Source organism: Myxine glutinosa, chromosome 6 (assembly GCF_964187855.1).
Source record: "Myxine glutinosa chromosome 6, kmMyxGlut1.1, whole genome shotgun sequence".
NCBI classification, from domain to species: domain Eukaryota; kingdom Metazoa; phylum Chordata; class Myxini; order Myxiniformes; family Myxinidae; genus Myxine; species Myxine glutinosa.
In genome coordinates, this window is record NC_136266.1 from 185,558,117 (window position 1) to 185,577,281 (window position 19,165).

Below are 19,165 nucleotides of genomic sequence, written 5' to 3' on the forward strand. Positions count from 1 at the left end.
CGTTACGCCAAACTGGCATTTCGCCGGGTTGATGATGAGGCCGTGCTGGCCGAGGCGCTCGAAAAGCGTGCGCAGGTGGACGAGGTGCTTCTCCCGGGAAGTGCTGGCGATGAGAATGTCATCCAGGTAGACGAACAGAAAGGTGAGATCGCGCAGCACACTGTTCATCAGCCGCTGGAAGGCCTGGGCCACGTTCTTTAGGCCGAACGGCATTCGGAGGAACTCGAAGAGGCCAAAAGGTGCAATTACAGCCGTCTTCGGAACGTCGGCCGGCCGGACAGGTACCTGGTGGTAGCCCCGAATAAGGTCGACCTTGGAGAAGATCACCCGCCCCACCAAACGGGCGGAAAAGTCCTGTATGTGTGGTATCGGGTACCGGTCGGGGGTGGTGGCGTCATTGAGGCGGCGGTAATCGCCGCATGGTCGCCATCCGCCACCCAGTTTGGGCACGATGTGCAGGGGCGAGGCCCACGCGCTGTTCGAGCGCCGCACAATGCCCATCCGCTCCAGCGCGTCGAATTCCGCCTTCGCCACGGCGAGTTTGGCGGGTCGAGGCGGCGAGCCCTGGCGTTGAACACCACATCCCGACCACAGGTCCACCGGTCGACGCCGTGCTCGACGGTGACGGCCGAAAACGTCGGCTGCGTGAGGGCGGGAAACTCGGCGAGTCGGCGGGTGAAATCGTCCACGGCCGGGAGCGCGCAGGCTAGCTTGGTTGGTGCGGAGCCGCTCAATGAGCAAGCGAGCGAGCTGAAGGTCTCCACGTTGATGAGCCGACGCCGTTTGACGTCGACCAAAAGCCCATGCGCACAAAGAAAATCTGCACCCAGCAAGGCCATGGGCACGTTCGCCGTGATGAAGTCCCACCTGAAGCGCTGGCCCCCGAAGCAGAATGCGACGCTGCGCAAACCGAAGGTGCGGATGGAGGAACCGTTTGCGGCGACCAAGGCGGGACCGCAAAGCGCGGCCTGTTTGTCCTCCCCCGAGGCGGGTATCACGCTCAGCTGAGCGCCGGTGTCACACAAAAAACGCCGCCCGGACGCTGTGTCCGTAATAAACAGAAGGCTGCCTGAATGGCCGACGCTCATGGCAGACAGCGAGCGCCGGCCAGGTCGTTTCCCGATCTGCCGAAAGTGCACGGTGGGCGGCACGTTCTGGCCTTCTGCCCGAACCTTGCGTGGTAATAGCACATGGTCCGCTCTGGTGGAGGCTCCGACGATCACGTTGGGGTCACCAATTGTGGGAGCTGTGCTCGCACGATAAAGCCAGACAAAATGGACGACACAGGAACGAAGTTTCACCGAGCTATTTATTTAGCTCAAAACCAAAGAACTCAAAAGCACACTGAATCCGCCCCTCGAACGGGCGGCAATTTATAACGCAAACTCAACACACAAAAGTCACGCCTCTCAGGCGGGGCGTGGTATGCAAAAGAGGTAAGTCACGCCTCTCGACGGGGCGTGGTATGCAAGGCAAGTGTTCGCCCGAGAGGCCAAGACTGGACACGCCCGGGCGAGTCCGGACACGTGACCGCTCGTCGGTTGCGTCATCGGCCGGTGCACGGTAATTGTGTCATGCTTCCGGTAACCGCTACACTTTAACAGTTTCCCAATTCAGTGTGGATTGTACCATTATAAAAAAGGGGGTGCTTATTAAACCTCAATACTGTACTGTACTACAGTATTATTCACAAAATAATAATTTAATATGCCCCTGGGGAGGGGGAGTCCAGAGGTGGGGTGGGAGGAAGGAGGGGAACCTTTGCTTTCACTACCCCCTCCCCCACTCCTTTCCTCACCTTCGCCCTCCCTTTCCCCTTTCCTCTCCCCTCCTGCCTCCGCCTCCACCCTCCCTCCTCTTTTTCCCCCCACCCCTCTCAATATTCCTGTCATGAAGCGACTTTGCGTGCAAGGCAACGCTGGGTACCACTGCTCGTAATGAATAAAGAAAACCTTGTTATACAAGAAACTAAAACACCACTTGGGTCCACAGTCACACAAGCATTCACAGAAACCATGCAAAGATTTATAAAAGTTCCCATGGAGGTTCCAGTTTGTTTGAGAACAGCACAGATAACAGAGCAAGTCAGTATCGGGCAGAGATTGTGGTAGAGGAGTGCAATATCTCCGAACATCCCCAGTAAAACAGAATGTCCGGCTCCTCAAACTGTCCAAGGTGAAAGAGAGCTCTGCCCCACAGAGCGTCGTCTAGCCAGAGAGAAAGAATGGCACTCCTCCGGTCCTCAAATAGTCCCCCCCCCCCCGCCTTCCCATCCTCCTCTAGGCCCTCACATGGCATGAAACGGCAAACAAGACAGCGGAACCCTGCTGTCGGCTCAATCAGGTCACGGCCCATGGCTCTGGGCAATAGTGATTCTTCTCCTTGCCTGCGGGTCCAACGAACAGCAAGCCACGTTGACATCTCGTCCACGTTGACAACCAGTGGTGACATCTCGACATCGTTACAATATGTGTACAGCACATATACTTCCATTGCAAAGACCGACAATGCAAATACTTGAATAAATAAAATAAAATGGCATCAGTTGTTTTGCTGTATCATGCCATTGGGCTAAAATGCCAACAATGGCTGATGCCCACCTTTTGCGCAGGTCTTTGGATAGCGGATGTACGACACACTTTTGCTGCATAAAGACCAGACTGTTATTCTTAACTGCAATAAAAAACAAAAGCAATCAACAGTTGTTACCATGAACGAACCATATTTCTTTAAAATATTGGAAGGTAACATGTACCTGAGGTAGTGAGGTATGCTCTTTCCTGACTTCAGGTAAGATCTCCAGCTTTGCACGACGAGCACATCGTCACATTTTCTTTTTTTGGTGTGGTTGTTATGGCCCCAACAATCAGATCAAATCAAATCCAATAAACTCCGTTACCCCTTACCTTTAACTCTTGCAAACACAATCGTGATCGATGAGCATGCATTTGAATTTCAAGTGGGCAGAACAAGCGCTTCCATTCAAAATGTTAATCAAAACGAGAGTAGTCAAGTTAAGTTAAACAAATGCGCATTCATCCTTTGACTGGAGAACCCTCAAGGGAGCAACACCACTTCCACCAACACAAGTTTGTGTTGAAGTTTTAATTGACAAGACACATCATCAAATTCAGACATGGTCGCAGATAGATTGCGACCGAGCCATTCTGCTGCTCCTTTAGGCCAATCACTCATCTCAAGTCGGCTGTGTAAAGCAAAATTCCAACCTCCATCCCATTTAAACCCATCATGGTGTTGGGCTAGCGGCTAGGGTGCCGGCTTAGGATCCCAGGATCCTGGGTTCGAATCCCGGTCGATCGCTGAATTAACGCCAGGGGGGTTGACTCAGCCTGTCATCCTTCCGAGGTCGGCTAATTGAGTACCAGTTCACTGGTAATTCCCTGTTTGTCGCTAAAGGTGGCAAAAAGGGTTGGCATCAGGAAGGGCATCCGGCCGTAAAACATTGCTTCAAAAAGGGGACCAAAAAACAACAACAACCACGGTTCCCGAAAAAGGCCAACCCCCGCTTGCGGGGAAAAATGGCCTCTAAAGGTGGTTATTTTATATTATATATGGTGCATGAATAATGTCTTTTGTACGAAATTAACTTTTTACATAAACTGTATCAAAAGAAAAAAAAACAACTATATAATTCATGAACAGGGCAGAATGATAGACAGAGAAAAAGGCAAGATGGATAAGAGTAAGCGAGACAAAGACAAATGAAATATACAAACAAAGAAGACAGATCCTACGTGGAACTCAGTGGTGTTGAGAATGTGCCTGCCATCTGGACCCCAGCAAGAGTGGACCAGCCCTGCAGATCCTTCGTTGATCTTGCAATGCCATTCCGGTTCCTCCAGTGACCATACCTTGCGCATGAAAAGTTGGTGCATTTACTCAGTACACAAGGCTTCAGTAAATCACATAAAACCTGCATGTCCAGGCAAGGGCTACAGTTTGAAGTTCCAGAATGTTTACGATGAGCAACCTCTTAGAATATCTGTTTACATTCCAAATATGCGAGCTTCTCCTATTCAGGTTGCAGCTCACAATACTCATTCATTGGTGAGATTTACAAGTTATACATGGACATAAATTATATAATCTAACCAAATACAACGATCGTGGTGTACTGGCATCATCAGTAATATCGGAGCAAGACAGGTCGGTGGCCTCTGTCTTCTACCGCCTCCTTTTTGGTCTTGCTCTCTCAGCTATATCCGTGCTTTGTCCCCCCCCCCCCCCCCCCCCCCCCCCAAGTTTCTGCAGAGCTCACATGGTCCACCATCTGACAACCTCCTGCTGATGAAACTCCCCAAATCCAGAATCACTGCTCACCTCTGCTCATTTGCTTCTCCTTTTTCCACCTGTGAACACAACTTCCTTAGTCTCTTCAATCTCATTCTTCCCTCCAGATCTTTAAGACAGCTGTTCACCGCCATCCTAGATCGTCCCAAATAAAAAACCATGATCTTTTCCACCCTCGTTAATCCTCCCCAAGCCCTCCTCTTCCAAAGTTTCCAGTTTTTCCTTCCACTTCTGTGATTGAGAGTCCAGAGGGGAGAAAGAGATTACCGTGCACCTTCCCGATGCCCCTGCTCTCTAATGTTGTGTTTGTGTGCTTCCCTCTCTCCCCATCTTGTCTACCGCTCCCTCTATTTATATATTTTGTTTGTTTGATTTTTTTTGGGGGGGGATAAATGTTAGCTCTTTCACGAGACTCGATTTTGTATACAAAAAAAAAAAAATTTGAGAGTTTGTGGCTGCCTTCAACTTGCTCACCATCTGTGTCCTCCCCTATCCCTAATTCTTTCTCATCCCTTATTCCTCCACGTCTCCCTCCATTTTGTCCCTCAACCCTGCTGTTTGTAGGTTCTCTCCACCCCCTCTCTTTCTACTATTTATCTTGTTCTGTTACTTCCTGATCCATTATATGTTCTAGCTCCTCAATGAGCCTCAAAATTGCACACAAAAAGAAACCCAATCATAAAGGGGGGAACAATATGGTGGTAGACTTATTTGCAGCATCTTGTTCTCAAATAAAATATTATTATATGAAAGCAAATTTGTTGAGGTCTTGTGAGAATGTCTTTCGACATCACCTTTTGTTTAAGTTTGGTTGGTTTTCATGTAAACAAGTTCCTATTGCATTGCATTTGATACAACAATATTGAATTAATTATTTTAGTGAAGTTAATTCTTTAATTAATATTGTTGATTAAACATTTTCCTTTGTTCCTTATGATATTACACGACACACACTACCAGCGCGTAATTATAAGCGATCGGCGCATAATTATAAGCATTAAATAAAGCCACCGGAACAAGAACATTCAAGTACCGCTGATGCCACCAGCCGAGTCATCGCAACACCAAGCAGGCAGGGGTGACGATTGGTTGGGATCATGGAGCGATGAGATGGACTCTGATTGGAGCATGCGCGGACGTCATCGGATGACGTTGGAGACCGGGGAACAAAACGACTGTGTCCCCAACATTTACTCTCTCTTGCTTCGTGGATGTGGTCGCAAGCGGTCACAGTTCTCTATCTCTGTCTCTCCCTCTCACCCTCCCTCTCTTGTGTGGCTTTGTGACGGCTCTGTGCCGTGCCGTGTGAGGTTGGAGAGACCGCGTGCTTTGTGGAGCGTGAGACGAGGACGGAACGAGACCCTGCTCACTTCACGTTCGGTGGTTGAACGAACTTCGCGCCAAGGCGTGTATTTTCCCGAGCACAGGGTTCAAGGACGGACGGGGTTCAAGTGCCGCTCAAAGCTGAGTACCGAGCGAACGCACCACATTAACACATTTTTACTTTCTTTCTTTTTATCCCATTGTGTTGTTTTACAAGTCCATGTGAGAGCGCTCCAAATAGGATTTTAGTTTTACTGTGCATTCTTTTGTTACCGGCATTTGTTTAATTAAACTCGGTATTGTTGCATTTTCATTAAGTGTCGGTTTGATTTGATTGTCGTGATTCGAGGACGCTCCAATGTAATCCGTGCAGGTAAGAGCTTCGCCACCATCCACTACTCCTCACGCATATAAAGAAGATCCGCCATTGTTTGACTGAACGCCTTGGAGGTAAGCTCGATTGGCTATTCGTCTCCAGGGGAGCTTAATCCCCCTGGGAATATGACAATATTTATTTATAGATAACATTATATAATGGAGGTATTTACATAAAAATATTATTTATAAAACACATTATAAATAAGCATTAAAATGATTGGTTGGTGGTTGCTTGGATACGCAGTGCAGCACGGTAAAATCGGTTATAAATGACAGATTGAATATTTGAACTGGATGGTATTCATAGAATACTTACCCTGCGCAGTCAACTTGGTGTGAGCCAACTCTTCTATTTTTGAACGTTTCTTCTTTTTTTTGATCCAATATGGCTGCCAGATCACGTGATCGATGACATCATAAATATATATTCTCCAATATAATTGTTGCAGAGATCATGCTCAATAAATTTCAAACTGATCAGACCAAGCATTGTCCCTGTCGAATTATGACGTCATAATTATGGCACCAATGACGTCATCGTTAACACCTATTCCCCATATGGAGTTATTTACAATGAGCCACATTTCAATTTTTTTTCCATGGAGTGGTTTCAGAGATATACAGGTGCGAAGTTTTTCCAAGATGGCGCCTGTACCACGTGACCTATGCCGTCATAATAATCATTAAAATATTCTACAGGAGGAGGCCCTCCTATGGTGAAAATTTCGTGTCAATCAGACCAAGAATTGCAGAGAGAAAAATTCATACTGATCGAATCGAGCGTTGTACTTGTCAAATTATGACGTCATAATTAAAGTACCGATGACATCATTAACATATCTTATTCCCCAGGCGGAGTACTTGACAATGAGCCACGTTTCAGTTTTTTTTCCTCGGAGCAGTTTCGGGATATAGAGGTGCAACCGTTTTTCGATTTTTCCAAGATGGCGCCTGTACCAAGTGACCTATGACGTCATAATTATCATTTTTAAAATTCCACAGGAGGAGCCACTCATATTCTGAAAATTTTGTGCCAAACGGACAAACAGTTGCAGAGGAATTTTTTTTTTCATACTGATCAGATCAAGCATTGTACTTGTCGAATTATGACGTCATAATTAAGGCACCGATGACATAGTCATCAACATATCTTGTTCCCCATGGTGAGTACTTGACAATGAGCCATGTTTCCATTTTTTCCATTGAGCGGTTTGGGAGATAGAGGTGTAACGTTTTTCCAAGATGGCGTCTGTACCACGTGCCCTATGACGTCATCTATCTATAATTCCAGTAATCTCTGTACGTTTGTACGTTTGTACGTTTGTCTGTCTGTGACCGCTGTTTCTCGACAACCACGGGTCCGATATACTTTTAACTTGCCAGGTATATTGCTGGGGACCCGAGGATGTGCCTTTTCAAGGTTTCATATTAATCGGACAATTACTTACCGAGCTATGTCCAAAAAACGATTCAACCAATCAGAGAGCAGCGAACGATCGCGTGTGCCGAACGTGGCGGGCACACTCTGCCTCGGATGGCACATTTGAGAGCGTATTCATTTATTTCACGTTTGCAAACTATGTTGGCGTTAAACTATGTTTTACAACTAATAAAAACGAATTTGCGATTCATTCGCTTTCCTGCGCGTTTGTGCACGCGATGGCGATTTCTTTACCAAACTCCGGAAGCCGTTCGCTTTGGACCAAACCATTGCATGTAAATAGAGGGGGGGGATTGTCACCACTCGCAAGCCGTTCGCTTTGGACCAAACCATTTCATGTAAATAGAGGGGGGGGATATAATTTTAGATATAGATATAGTACGGGCATGCCCTAGTAATATTAATTAAATTATTCTACAGGAGGAGGCCCGCCAATGGTGAAAATTTCATGTCAATCGGACCAACGGTTGCCGAGAAAATGAATTTTTTAAACGCAGACACGGCACACGTATGGCACACACACGTACGTACGTACGGACCTGAATGCTTAACTCCGCTTTTCGCTTCGCGAGCGCAGGGTAATAAGAGTTTGAGTCGATGGTTAGATGGAGGTGCTGTATAATGGACATGTCTAGCAGGTAAAGTGTTTATCACTTAGTATATTATCACACAAAGCGATTTATGATTTAAGTTATTTGTTTGTGGTAATACTCTGAATAAAAGAACTCTGAAACTGAAACTGAAAACTGAAACTCTGAACTCTGAAACCCCTGACTATCTCTTCTCCTTCTCCTTCCTTTTGCTTTGATTATTTACCTGTTGATTTTCGTCTTTTTGCACTTGTTTTTTTTGTACTCTGTCAAAGCGTCTTTGGGCTTCTTGAAAAGCGCTATATAAAATAAATGTATTATTATTATTATTAAAAGTAATAATTAAATAAGTTTGAATGAGGATAATGCATTGCTGTGTTGAATAACTGTCTGGACACAACTTTGAGGTTGTGGGTCCATTGATGTCGAGTAATCTACTGATGTGGAGTGGACCTGCAGTCAGGGTTGTGGATCCGCCGTTTTGGAGAGGTTCTGGGCTGAAAGGATCGAAACCTCGATGAATAACGGTGCCCAACTGATGATCCAGGCAGTTGGAAAATCAGTCAATTGCTTATAACGTAAGGTTATAACTTCAAATATAATAGATTGTTTTGTATATGTGCGTTAATATGAACATGCTTATGTACAGTCACGTGAAAAAGTAAGTACACCCCATGTAAAGTTTTGACTTTTTCAACATACAGCTATTTGATCTTCATTTCAACAATATTGATAGATAAAGGTGATATAACATAACAAATATCATGAAACATTTACATTTTGTAGTCCATTGTATAATTTAAACAAACATAAATGCAAATTTCGCATGTGGGAAAAGTAAGTACACCATTGGCTCTAATAGGTGGTATTGCCCCCTTTGGCAGAAACAACCAGAAGTAGGTGTTTCTTATAACTGTCTACCAGTCTCTGACATCGACTGGGAGAAATTTTTGCCCACTCCTCCATGCAGAATTCTTTCAGCTGTGCGATGTTTGAGGGGTTTCTTGCATGCACAGCTCGTTTCAAATCCCCCCACAACATCTCGATGGGATTTAGATCCGGGCTTTGACTTGGCCATTCCAGAACCCTCCATTTCTTTCTTTTCAGTCATTCCTTGGTGGATTTACTGGTATGTTTAGGGTCATTGTCATGTTGCAAGGTCGACCTTCGGATGAGCTTCAACTTTCCGACAGATGGCCTCACATTATCCTCAAGCACCCTCTGGTACAATGAAGAATTCATAGTGGAATATATGATGGTGAGCTGCCCAAGCCCTGATGCAGCAAAGCTACCCCAAACCATAATATTTCCACCACCATGCTTTACAGTTGGTATCAGGTTCTTGTGGTCAAATGCTGTCTTTGGTTTTCGCCAAACATGTCTTCTGGTACTGTGGCCAAATAGCTCGACCTTTGACTCATCTGTCCAGAGCACATTGTTCCAGAAGTGCTGGTCTTTGCCTCGGTGTTCATTGGCAAACTTTAGTGTTGCCCTGATGTTCTTTCTGGACAGCAAAGGTTTCCTCCTGGCACACCTCCCATGTAGATCAAATTTGTGCAGCCTCTTTCTAATGGTAGACTCATGCACTTTGACATCAACAGTGGCAAGAGCTACCTGTAGGTCCCGTGATGACACTCTGGGGTTCTCAGAGACTTTTCAGCATCTTGCGGTCTGCTCTCGGGCTGAACTTGCTGGGGCGGCCTGACCTGAACAAGTTGGCAGTTGTTTGGAATCTTCTCCACTTGTAGATGATCTTCCGGACAGTCAAATGATTGATTTCAAATTGTTTGGAGATATTTTTAAATCCCTTCCCAGACTCGTAGGCATCTATATCCTTCTTTCTGAAGGCCTCAGAGAGCTCTTTTGATCTCGGCATGGTGACGCCGCACACTTCAACAACAAAGACCAAACCAAACTAAATGTCTGAGGTTTAAATAAGACAGGTTCCTCCAAGATCCTCTCTAACGATGTTCTAATCATTTGCACCTGGGCTGGTGCACCTGATTCTAATTTTAGGTATTTGAAGTAGTGATAATTGTAGGGGTGTACTTACTTTTTCCACATGTGAAATTTGCATTTATGTTTATTTAAATTATACAATGGACTACAAAATGTAAATAAAACCACCTTTAGAGGCCATTTTTCCCCGCAAAGCGGGGGTTGGCCTTTTTCGGGAACCGTGGTTGTTGTTTTTTGGTCCCCTCTTTGAAGCAATGTTTTACGGCCGGATGCCCTTCCTGACGCCAACCCTTTTTGCCGCCTTTAACGACAAACAGGGAATTACCAGTGAACTGGTACTCAATTAGCCGACCTCGGAAGGATGACAGGCTGCGTCAACCCCCCTGGCGTTAATTCAGCGATCGACCGGGATTCGAACCCAGGATCCTAGGATCCTAAGCCGGCACCCTAGCCGCTAGCCCAACACCAGGGTCTACAAAATGTAAATGTTTCATGATATTTGTTATATTATATCACCTTTATCTATCAATATTGTTGAAATGAAGATCAAATAGCTGTATGTTGAAACATGTTGAAAAAGTCAAAACTTTACATGGGATGTACTTACTTTTTCGTGTGTGTGTGTGTGTGTGTGTGTGTGTGTGTGTGTGTGTGTGTGTGTGTGTGTGTGTGTGTGTGTGTGTGTGTGTGTGTGTGTGTGTGTGTGTGTGTGTGTGTTTAATATCCGGCTTCCTTCTTGTGACTATAGTGCAGCCATTGGTCTTCATTTTGATTATTACAGTCGGCTGTTCAGATTTCAATTCAATTTATTTATAGTTTCGGGTTAACAATCACTTGCCTTTAAAGTTCTCACAGTACACATTGTCGGTATTGTATCACAAACACAACAGGAAAATGACAACCTTTATGAGACCTCGTCAATCAAGGTCTTCCAAGAGCTTTGAATCGTGTGTTTCAATGAATAAACAATTTTTCTAATGCCCAGCAGCGATAACAAATCGGCATGAAACTTGACAGTCTATCAGCCCTTCTCCAATAAAACATCAGAAATGGAAAGCAAGTGTTGTCCGATATCGTGCCTTTTACACTCAAACCTGCACAACAGCTCGCCGATGCATGGAGCATAACAGGAACAAGGAGTCAGCAGACCACTCAAGCTGGTTCATAAGGTCAAGGCAGGAAAACGTGTGCGTTATGTGGAGGGTACGGACCTCTCGCACTACTACTTTCAAGTGGACACAATAGGCCTGAAATGAAGAATGTAATAAATAAAGCATTTCAAGTTAGTAAAAAATTATCAAACCACTCAAAAGCTTCACTTGGCTCTCACTACAGCTTGTTATTGTCACCTAACCAACTCATCCACCTAGTTTTGTCATAACCCGTTCACAACGCTTTGAAATATTGTGCTATATATCCTTTTTGGCCCCATCTCTCAATGGTAAAGAATCACTCCAAGAAATTTAAAAAACTAGAGTTACCGGGCTAGCTTTAATCTCTTTCTCGCAAACACACACCATACACTTTTCATCATACACTTTTCTTCTCTTTTATTTAAGGCCTGACCTCAATGAGGGCTATACCCTCATTGAGGTCAGGTGACAAATTAGTCCGTGCCTGGAGCGTCCAACATTAAAAAAAAAAACTAGAACAATGTGACTGTCGCCAATATGCCTCCGCATAGTCCGACAACGGGAAGATGCCATCACTCTGCATAATGTATGGGTAGTGGATCACGTTTGTGAAGTTTCGTGTTGATCGGATAAGGTTCGTTTTTCTATCCAAGATGGCTGCCAAACCACGTGATATATGACATCATCATTTTCAAACGATATGCAACAGTGCTATCAGATGATATTTGTAAAATTCCACATCGATAGGGTGAGCGGTTTCAGAAATACAAGTATTTTATATTTTCCTTCAATCCAATATGGCTGCCAAACCATGTGATCTACGATTATGGTAAGTCTTATGATTAGGTAAGTATGATTCTACATGCTGCCTTGTCTTCTAGCAACCATTAAAACTGGTTTAAAATACCGTGATAGTTTATTCTACCAGGTGAGCGCCCAGGGGTATTGCCCCTATTTTTATTTTTACGGCATAGCCCATAGGGCAAAGCCGTCTAGAACAGTGTTTGTCCGGCCATCTGTATGCATGCATGTATGTATGTATGTATGTATGTATGTATGTATGTATGTATGTATGTATGTATGTACGTCCCCTCAAAGGTATACCAATCAGGGCTGAGGATCTGGTTACATGACAGAGTGATGTGATTACGTCTGATGTCATTACGGCGGTATGGCGGCTGACTCTGCACACTCCGGCTTTTTGATTAAAATTTCGTTCGGGCCGAACATATCGTCGAACCTGTCATATATCACAATCACCATGCTCTACCATAACGTTTTTCATTCAGCATGAAACACAAACAAACCAATTGTTAAAATGACCATCAAATATCAAAAACATCGGCATTACAGCTCTTCCAACAATACAGTACGTATAGGCCTTAGACTTCATGCCTCACCTCCGGAGCGTTTCGGACAAATTAAGCCCAGGTTTCTCAATACAGTAGTGTATCGTTTCAGTAGTAACGTTTTCGTAAGAATAAGAATAATAAAGATAGGGGCAATACCCCTGGTGCTCACCTGGTAGAATAGACAGTATACTGCACCGAGTAAGGGTATTTTAAACCAATTTCAATGGTTGCTAAAAGACAGGGCAGCATGTAGAATAAAAATAACATAATCATAAGACTTTAAACAAACAAAAAAAATACCTATTTTGGGGTACAAACCCCAACCCCATATACCTCCTAAGACCCCAATTTTTGTAATGCCTTGGACAAACATTGATACATCATTTGTGATTAAGGTTGTGGTGAAGTTTCATCGAAATTGTGTATGTAGTTTCTGGGAAGAAAGCAAATACCTATTTTGGGGTATAAGAAAGCAAATACAAATATCCCCTCCCCCCCCCCCCCCCCGCGCTCCCCCCCCCCCCCACCATACAGCCCTAAAGGGGCAGATTTTTTTTAATGCTGTGAACATAGTGTCTATTAGGACAGAGCGTCCACGGATAGCAATCGAGCTTAATGAGGCGTTATCCAATTCAATGGCGGATTTGCTATACACGCACGGGAGAAAGAAGGAAAGAAGAAGAAACGGCGAGATTTACCTGGCGGTCCACGCGCAGTCTCCAACCTGCGAAAGTAACTCACAACGAAAACGGAATTATGTACAAAAATAAATATTTATTAACCAGTACCCGAGAACAATGGATGCGACGATAAATAAATAATGCTCCTAAATCGGGATCCCGCACACATCACTTCACATACAAGCACAGGGGAAGAGTGAATCAAAGAAACCGTTGTGTTTGTGGATGCGAGATTATCTCAATCTGCCAGTCAGGGATCGTCTGGCTCGAGCGCGTCATCCGACGCAGCTTCGGGCGTGGACCGCTCGGGCATTGGCTCGAACACCGGCCTCGCTGCACGGTCCGTCGCACACCACACAGCACAGCACAGCACTCGCATACAAGCACCCGGAAAGGATGATCGTCGACGCCCCACCGTCTCTCCAACGTCCACCAAGCGAAACTCCAAACAGGAACGAAAGGCAAACACGGAAGAGGTCCAAGCAGGAAGGAAGCTAAAACGAGAAGGGCTAAAATGCCTGCGAGCCAGTTGTTTTAATCGCTCGTTCTCTGACGTCAGTTCTCTTCCTATGCCAATCAGTACCTCCCTTCCTTGTGACCTTTCGCGCCTTTACACGTCACCGGCGCTTCTCCAATCAGCGACCTGCATGTTGTGGCTCTTTCGCGCCCTCCTCACTGATTGGCCACGCGTCTCACCCTTTGGTGTTACGTCATCGTGTGACCATCATTGTTGGTGGCCAATCAGTGTGGCACGTCCTTAATCTTCCCTACCCTGCAATCAGTGACCTGCGTCCAACTCACCCCTCCCCCCTGGTAATCACGAGTTCTCCTGGGCGTGGCTCTCGGCCTGCTTGTGCGATGTTTGCCTTCATGCCGGCATTGTACGCGGCCGCTTCCGGTCTGTTCTTCCAAAGTCATTGTGGTGGCACGGGAATTTAATTAGTGTGTGCACTAATAGATCTATCTACTATCTATGGTGTGTTGCCATACGGGACACAGGTATGATCACAGAGGGGACTACACACAATGGAATTAGCATAATCCCTGAAACTATTTAACATGCCCCATTCCTCGTAATGGGGACGAAGACACACCTTAATCCGAACAAACTGCCTACACAGAACTTATTACAGGTGAGGTTCTCCAGCACGACAGATGAAGCACCTACCTATGCAGATCTACCTAAATCTATATATGCCCCAATCCAACCGACTTAACAATACTTTGGTACATCACAGGTGGTAAAGGTTGTGGTCAAGTTTCATCGAATTTGTGTGTGTAGTTTCTGAGAAGAAAGCAAATACCTATTTTGGGGGGCAACCCCCTGTAGACCCCCAAAGGGGCAGATTTTTTTTTAATGCCATGAACAAACTTTGGTACATCACAGGTGGTGAAGGTTGTGGTGAAGTTACCATCGAAATGGTGTGTGTAGTTTCAGAGGAAAAAGCAAATTCCTATTTTGGGGGGTCAAACCTGGATCAACTTTGACCCCCGGTAAACCCCCTTAGACCCTGAATTGTTTAATGCTGTGAACAAACTTCAGTCACAACACAACAAATATAATTTGTGCCAAATTTGGTCACAATCCCATAAGCGGTTTCGGAGAAGAAGTTTCAAGTGTTTACGGATGGACGGACGGACAATGCACCATCGCATAAGCTCACCTGAACTTCGCCACAGGTGAGCTAATAATATCGTAAATATCACCATAATACTTGAATCCCAATGTCGTAAATACAAAGGTAATGGATTGAAGCGGTGATTGAAGTTAATCGATTCCAATTTCGTTCGGGCCGAACATATCGTCGAACCTGTCATATATCACAATCGCCATGCTCTACCTTCATGTTTTTCATTCAGTGTAAAACACAAAAAAAAACGATTGTTAAAATGACCATCAAATATCGAAAGCATCGGCGTTACGTCTCTTCCAACAATACAATACGTATAGGCCTTAGGCTTCATGCCTCACCTTCGGACCGCTTCAAACAAATCAAGCACAGGTTTCTTAATACAGTAGTGTATCGTTTCAGTAGTATCGTTTCGTAATAATAATAATATAGTAAATATGACCACAACACTTTAATCCCAATGTCGTGAATACAAAGTTATTGGATTGAAGCGGTGTATGGTTCATGAATCAATGATAAGCGGAGTACAGTATTAACAACTGCGGAAGTAAGGAATTCGCCTCAGTTTTTTGATAGTAATATCATTTTCGAAATAATGATGGCGTAACGTTAATATTATAGTAAATGTAATCGTAACACCAAGCAGGAAAAGTCATTCCTCTTTGGGGTATATAGATTACAGTCTCTCTATGGTCGGGTCTCAAGAACATTGGGTGTGTTCATTTAACAAGTTTCTTGTGGAGAGATCGCCAAGTGGTTTAAGCATTCAAGCAAGCACTCCATTCAAAACAGTTAAGGAACGGCTGGCTTGGCAAGCGCTATCTAGCTGCTTGGTAAATGAGCACAACGCAATCTTCCTCCCTTTCAGTTTCATGTTAAAGAACAGGAAAGTGGGTTTCATTGGTCATTTTCTAAACAAAACCTCAATTGGTGGGTTTCAAAAGGCCACTACGAAAAACGCTATTTTAGCTGCAGGATCATGTTATTTACCCAACTATTGTGGGGTAGGCTATATAGATTACAGTAGATCTTTGCTCAGTTCTGTAAGTAAAACTTACCTCACGGATGTCTGGATTCCTCCAAATTTCTTTGTTTAATGTTATAAACAGCATTAGGGGCTGTTTAAAAAGCTAATCATACGTGTTTGTGGTTTATAATATTTTACAAGCCCAGCTACACCGCTGTTAGACCTCCGGTCTCGTTTTAATTATTTGCGTTTAATCCAAGATGGCCGCCATACCATGTGACCTATGACGTCAAAACAATCACAAAACCATTGTGCATGGGCGTCGCTCCTACACTGAAAGTTTCGTCTCAATCGGACATGTGGTTGCTGAGAAAAACGAGGTTTAGCCCGTACGGACGGACGGACGAACAACCTGAAAACATAATGCCTCCGGCCACCTCCAGGGGCCGAGGCATAAAAATATCATAAACCCCAAGCTCCTATGATTACCTTTTGAAACAGTTGCTAATGCCGTTTAACACTAAACTGAAAGCGACTAAATCCGGGGTATGTTCAGTTACGAGCAGCTAGCTTGTGCTTGCCAAGCCAGCCGTTCCTTATCAACGGTTGTGAACGGAGTGCTTGCTCGAAGGCTTAAACCACTTGGCGAGTGTTTTACAAGAAACTTGGTAACTGAACACACCCCACCGCCAATGTTCTTGATGCCTGACCCTAGATCCACTGTAATCTATATACCCCAGAGAGGAATGACCCTCCTTGCCACCCCGTAGGTAACGGATGTACTAGTCATAATAAAAACGCCCAAAACACACATTCAACCCGTTTAAGTGAACCCAGGTTCCCCCATTATCGTTTGTATGACCATTTAATACCCCTAACTAGGCCAATCCTGGTGTTTCTTCCTCTCATTCTTCACCATGATCGTTTTGCCAACAACTGTTGCGCCACTGGCACCACGTTACCTTTTTACCCTCTACCACCTCGCTCTTCCATGAGCCTACATCTTGAATCGACAAATGTCACTCACGATGGGACTTCACGACTCATTTTCACACGTGGACGTAACATATGTGGTTTTATAAAACATTAGAAAAACTACAGCACAAGTTTTACTCCATGACATGAACAACGTCAGCAGCCGATGCGGTCTCTCTCCGCGTCACGACTGTGACGACTGTGACTGTGACTATACCTGCATCACAAAGCAACAGGTACGTTATCATTTGCCTTCGCGCCCCATTCACGACATTAAACCGAATCGAATATAAACCCATATTAAGCTTTGATTAGATCTCCAACACGTTTTGTGACGACGTAAACGTGGTGACGTTGGGTTACAATGTGAAAACCACACAATACAGTGTAACTGCACTGTACGTCAAACGGAGCCCAACATGGCGGGCGAACGGAAACTTAGACGGCGCGCAAAACACTCCGGGGCACAAATTGTACATAAAAACCTGAACACTACGATCATATAACACTAAATCGAATCCACAACAAGTAGTAAATCAACTTGGATAAAACTCCATTATCACCGAATACGAAAATCATTCGCTAGGCCGAAGCGCTATCTCGAAATAAAAACGTATAGTTTCACAAAACAATATTACCAAAAACTTCCCATCCGGAGCGAACTTGCACAACTGGCCTGACTGCTTCAAGGCATTGGAGAAATTCATCACCCGGAATGTTACAAACCGAACTTGGGTTTAACTGAGTGCCGACATCTCTCGCTTGGCGCCTTCATTCCCGCCAAACGCACTCTGCCCGTTTAACTTTAAATATTAATATATTACTGAGGTACCTGAGGGAATGGGGATTTACAAACACAATATACCTCGGAATTCTTCATTCACTTTTATTCTACAGTTTCTGGGCAAACGTCTGATTCAATTAAAAATTCATATAGAACCAGGTGTGCTATATAGATTCCACTAGATCTGACTCGAAGAACTCATCTACATGGGAGGGGGGAGGGGGGGTCTCCAGGTTCGGTGTTAATTAGAGATTCACCAGAATTGCAGTGTGACTGTGGGACGCCGGAAAAGTTTAATAACCCTCACAGTTTTCATTCAATCTCTCTCATTTTCCAGGAGGTCTGAAATGAGTTGAGGGAGAGTGTGTCTGCCAAGTTTCTTGACTCTGTGAAATTCACCCGCCATGTCGTGGACACTTGAAGGAAAAGTTATTTTCTGTGGAAAACAATCTGCGGACAGTCATCAATAAGTTTGCTCGACGTGTGTGTGTGTGTGTGTGTGTGTGTGTGTGTGTGTGTGTGTGTGTGTGTGTGTGTATGTGTGTGTGTATTTGTGTGTGTGTATATGTGTGTGTGTATATGTGTATGTGCCTATATGTGTGTATATGTGTGTGTGTTTATGTGTATGTGTGTTTGTTTGTGTGTGTGTGTGTGTGTGTGTGTGTGTGTGTATATATATGTGTGTGTGTGTGTTTGTTTGTATGTGTGTGTGCGTGTGTGTTTGTATGTGTGTTTGTTTGTGTGCGTGTGTGTGTGTGTTTGTATGTGTGTATGTTTGTTTGTGTGTGTGTATATGTGTGTGTGTGTGTGTGTGTTTGTTTGTGTGTGTGTGTGTGTGTGTGTGTGTGTGTTTGTTTGTGTGTGTGTATTTGTGTGTGTGAATGTGTGTGTATTTGTGTGTGTGAATGTGTGTGTATTTGTGTGTGTGAATGTGTGTGTGTGAATGTGTGTGTATTTGTGTGTGTGTATTTGTGTGTGTGTATTTGTGTGTGTGTATTTGTGTGTGTGTATTTGTGTGTGTGTATTTGTGTGTGTGTATTTGTGTGTGTGTATGTGTGTGTGCGTCCTCTCGTCTGCATTGAGCGAAATGCTGCCCGTTTGCCATTTGCATCACATCATCAAACATAAACGTTGTCGAATATTAATTGTCAAATTTCTTTGGCGACAACTGTCATTTTCAGCGGTAGCTTCTGCACGAGTTGGTAATACGATCTGAAAATTTGTTATGGTTGATTTGATGATATTGTGGAGCTATGCTCGCACGATAAAGCCGGACAAAATGGACGACACCAGGAACGAAGTTTCACTGAGCTATATATTCTAGCTCAACTCAAAAGAACTCAAAAGCACTGAATATCCCGCTAACACGGGCGGCAATTTATATCAAAAGTTCACCACACAAAAGCCACGCCTCTCAGGCGGGGCGTGGTATGCAAATAAGTCAGCCACGCCTCTCAACGGGGCGTGGTATGCAAATCGAGAGTCCGCCCGGGCAAGGCAAGTCCGGACACGTCCGGGCGAGTCCGGGCAAGTAACCGCCCGCCGGTTACGTCACCGGCCGTTGCAAGGTGATTGTGTCATGCTTCCGGTAACCGCTACATGCGCCCCCCCCCCCCCCCCCCCCCAGAATTAACTTGCACC

The 19,165-nt window shown here is 44.8% G+C and overlaps 1 protein-coding gene across 2 annotated transcripts in view; it reads right to left on the reverse strand.

Annotated features, from left to right (window-relative positions):
• The window catches only part of WRAP73 (WD repeat containing, antisense to TP73), an 89,367-nt gene extending 71,692 nt beyond the window's left edge, over window positions 1-17,675 (reverse strand). Inside the window, exons 1-4 of one of the 2 annotated variants that reach the window (XM_068119045.2) lie at window positions 17,379-17,675; window positions 11,097-11,249; window positions 3,756-3,872; window positions 2,601-2,673 (exon numbers count right to left, since the gene is read on the reverse strand). In XM_068119045.2, the coding sequence (XP_067975146.2) occupies window positions 2,601-2,673; window positions 3,756-3,872; window positions 11,097-11,249; window positions 17,379-17,447 (412 nt within the window). In that variant the 5' untranslated portion in view covers window positions 17,448-17,675. Of the gene's footprint in view, window positions 1-2,600; window positions 2,674-3,755; window positions 3,873-11,096; window positions 11,250-16,792; window positions 16,935-17,378 lie in introns of those variants that run through there. The other variant, XM_068119046.2, reaches the window with a different exon arrangement.
• Window positions 17,676-19,165: the final 1,490 nt, after the last annotated feature.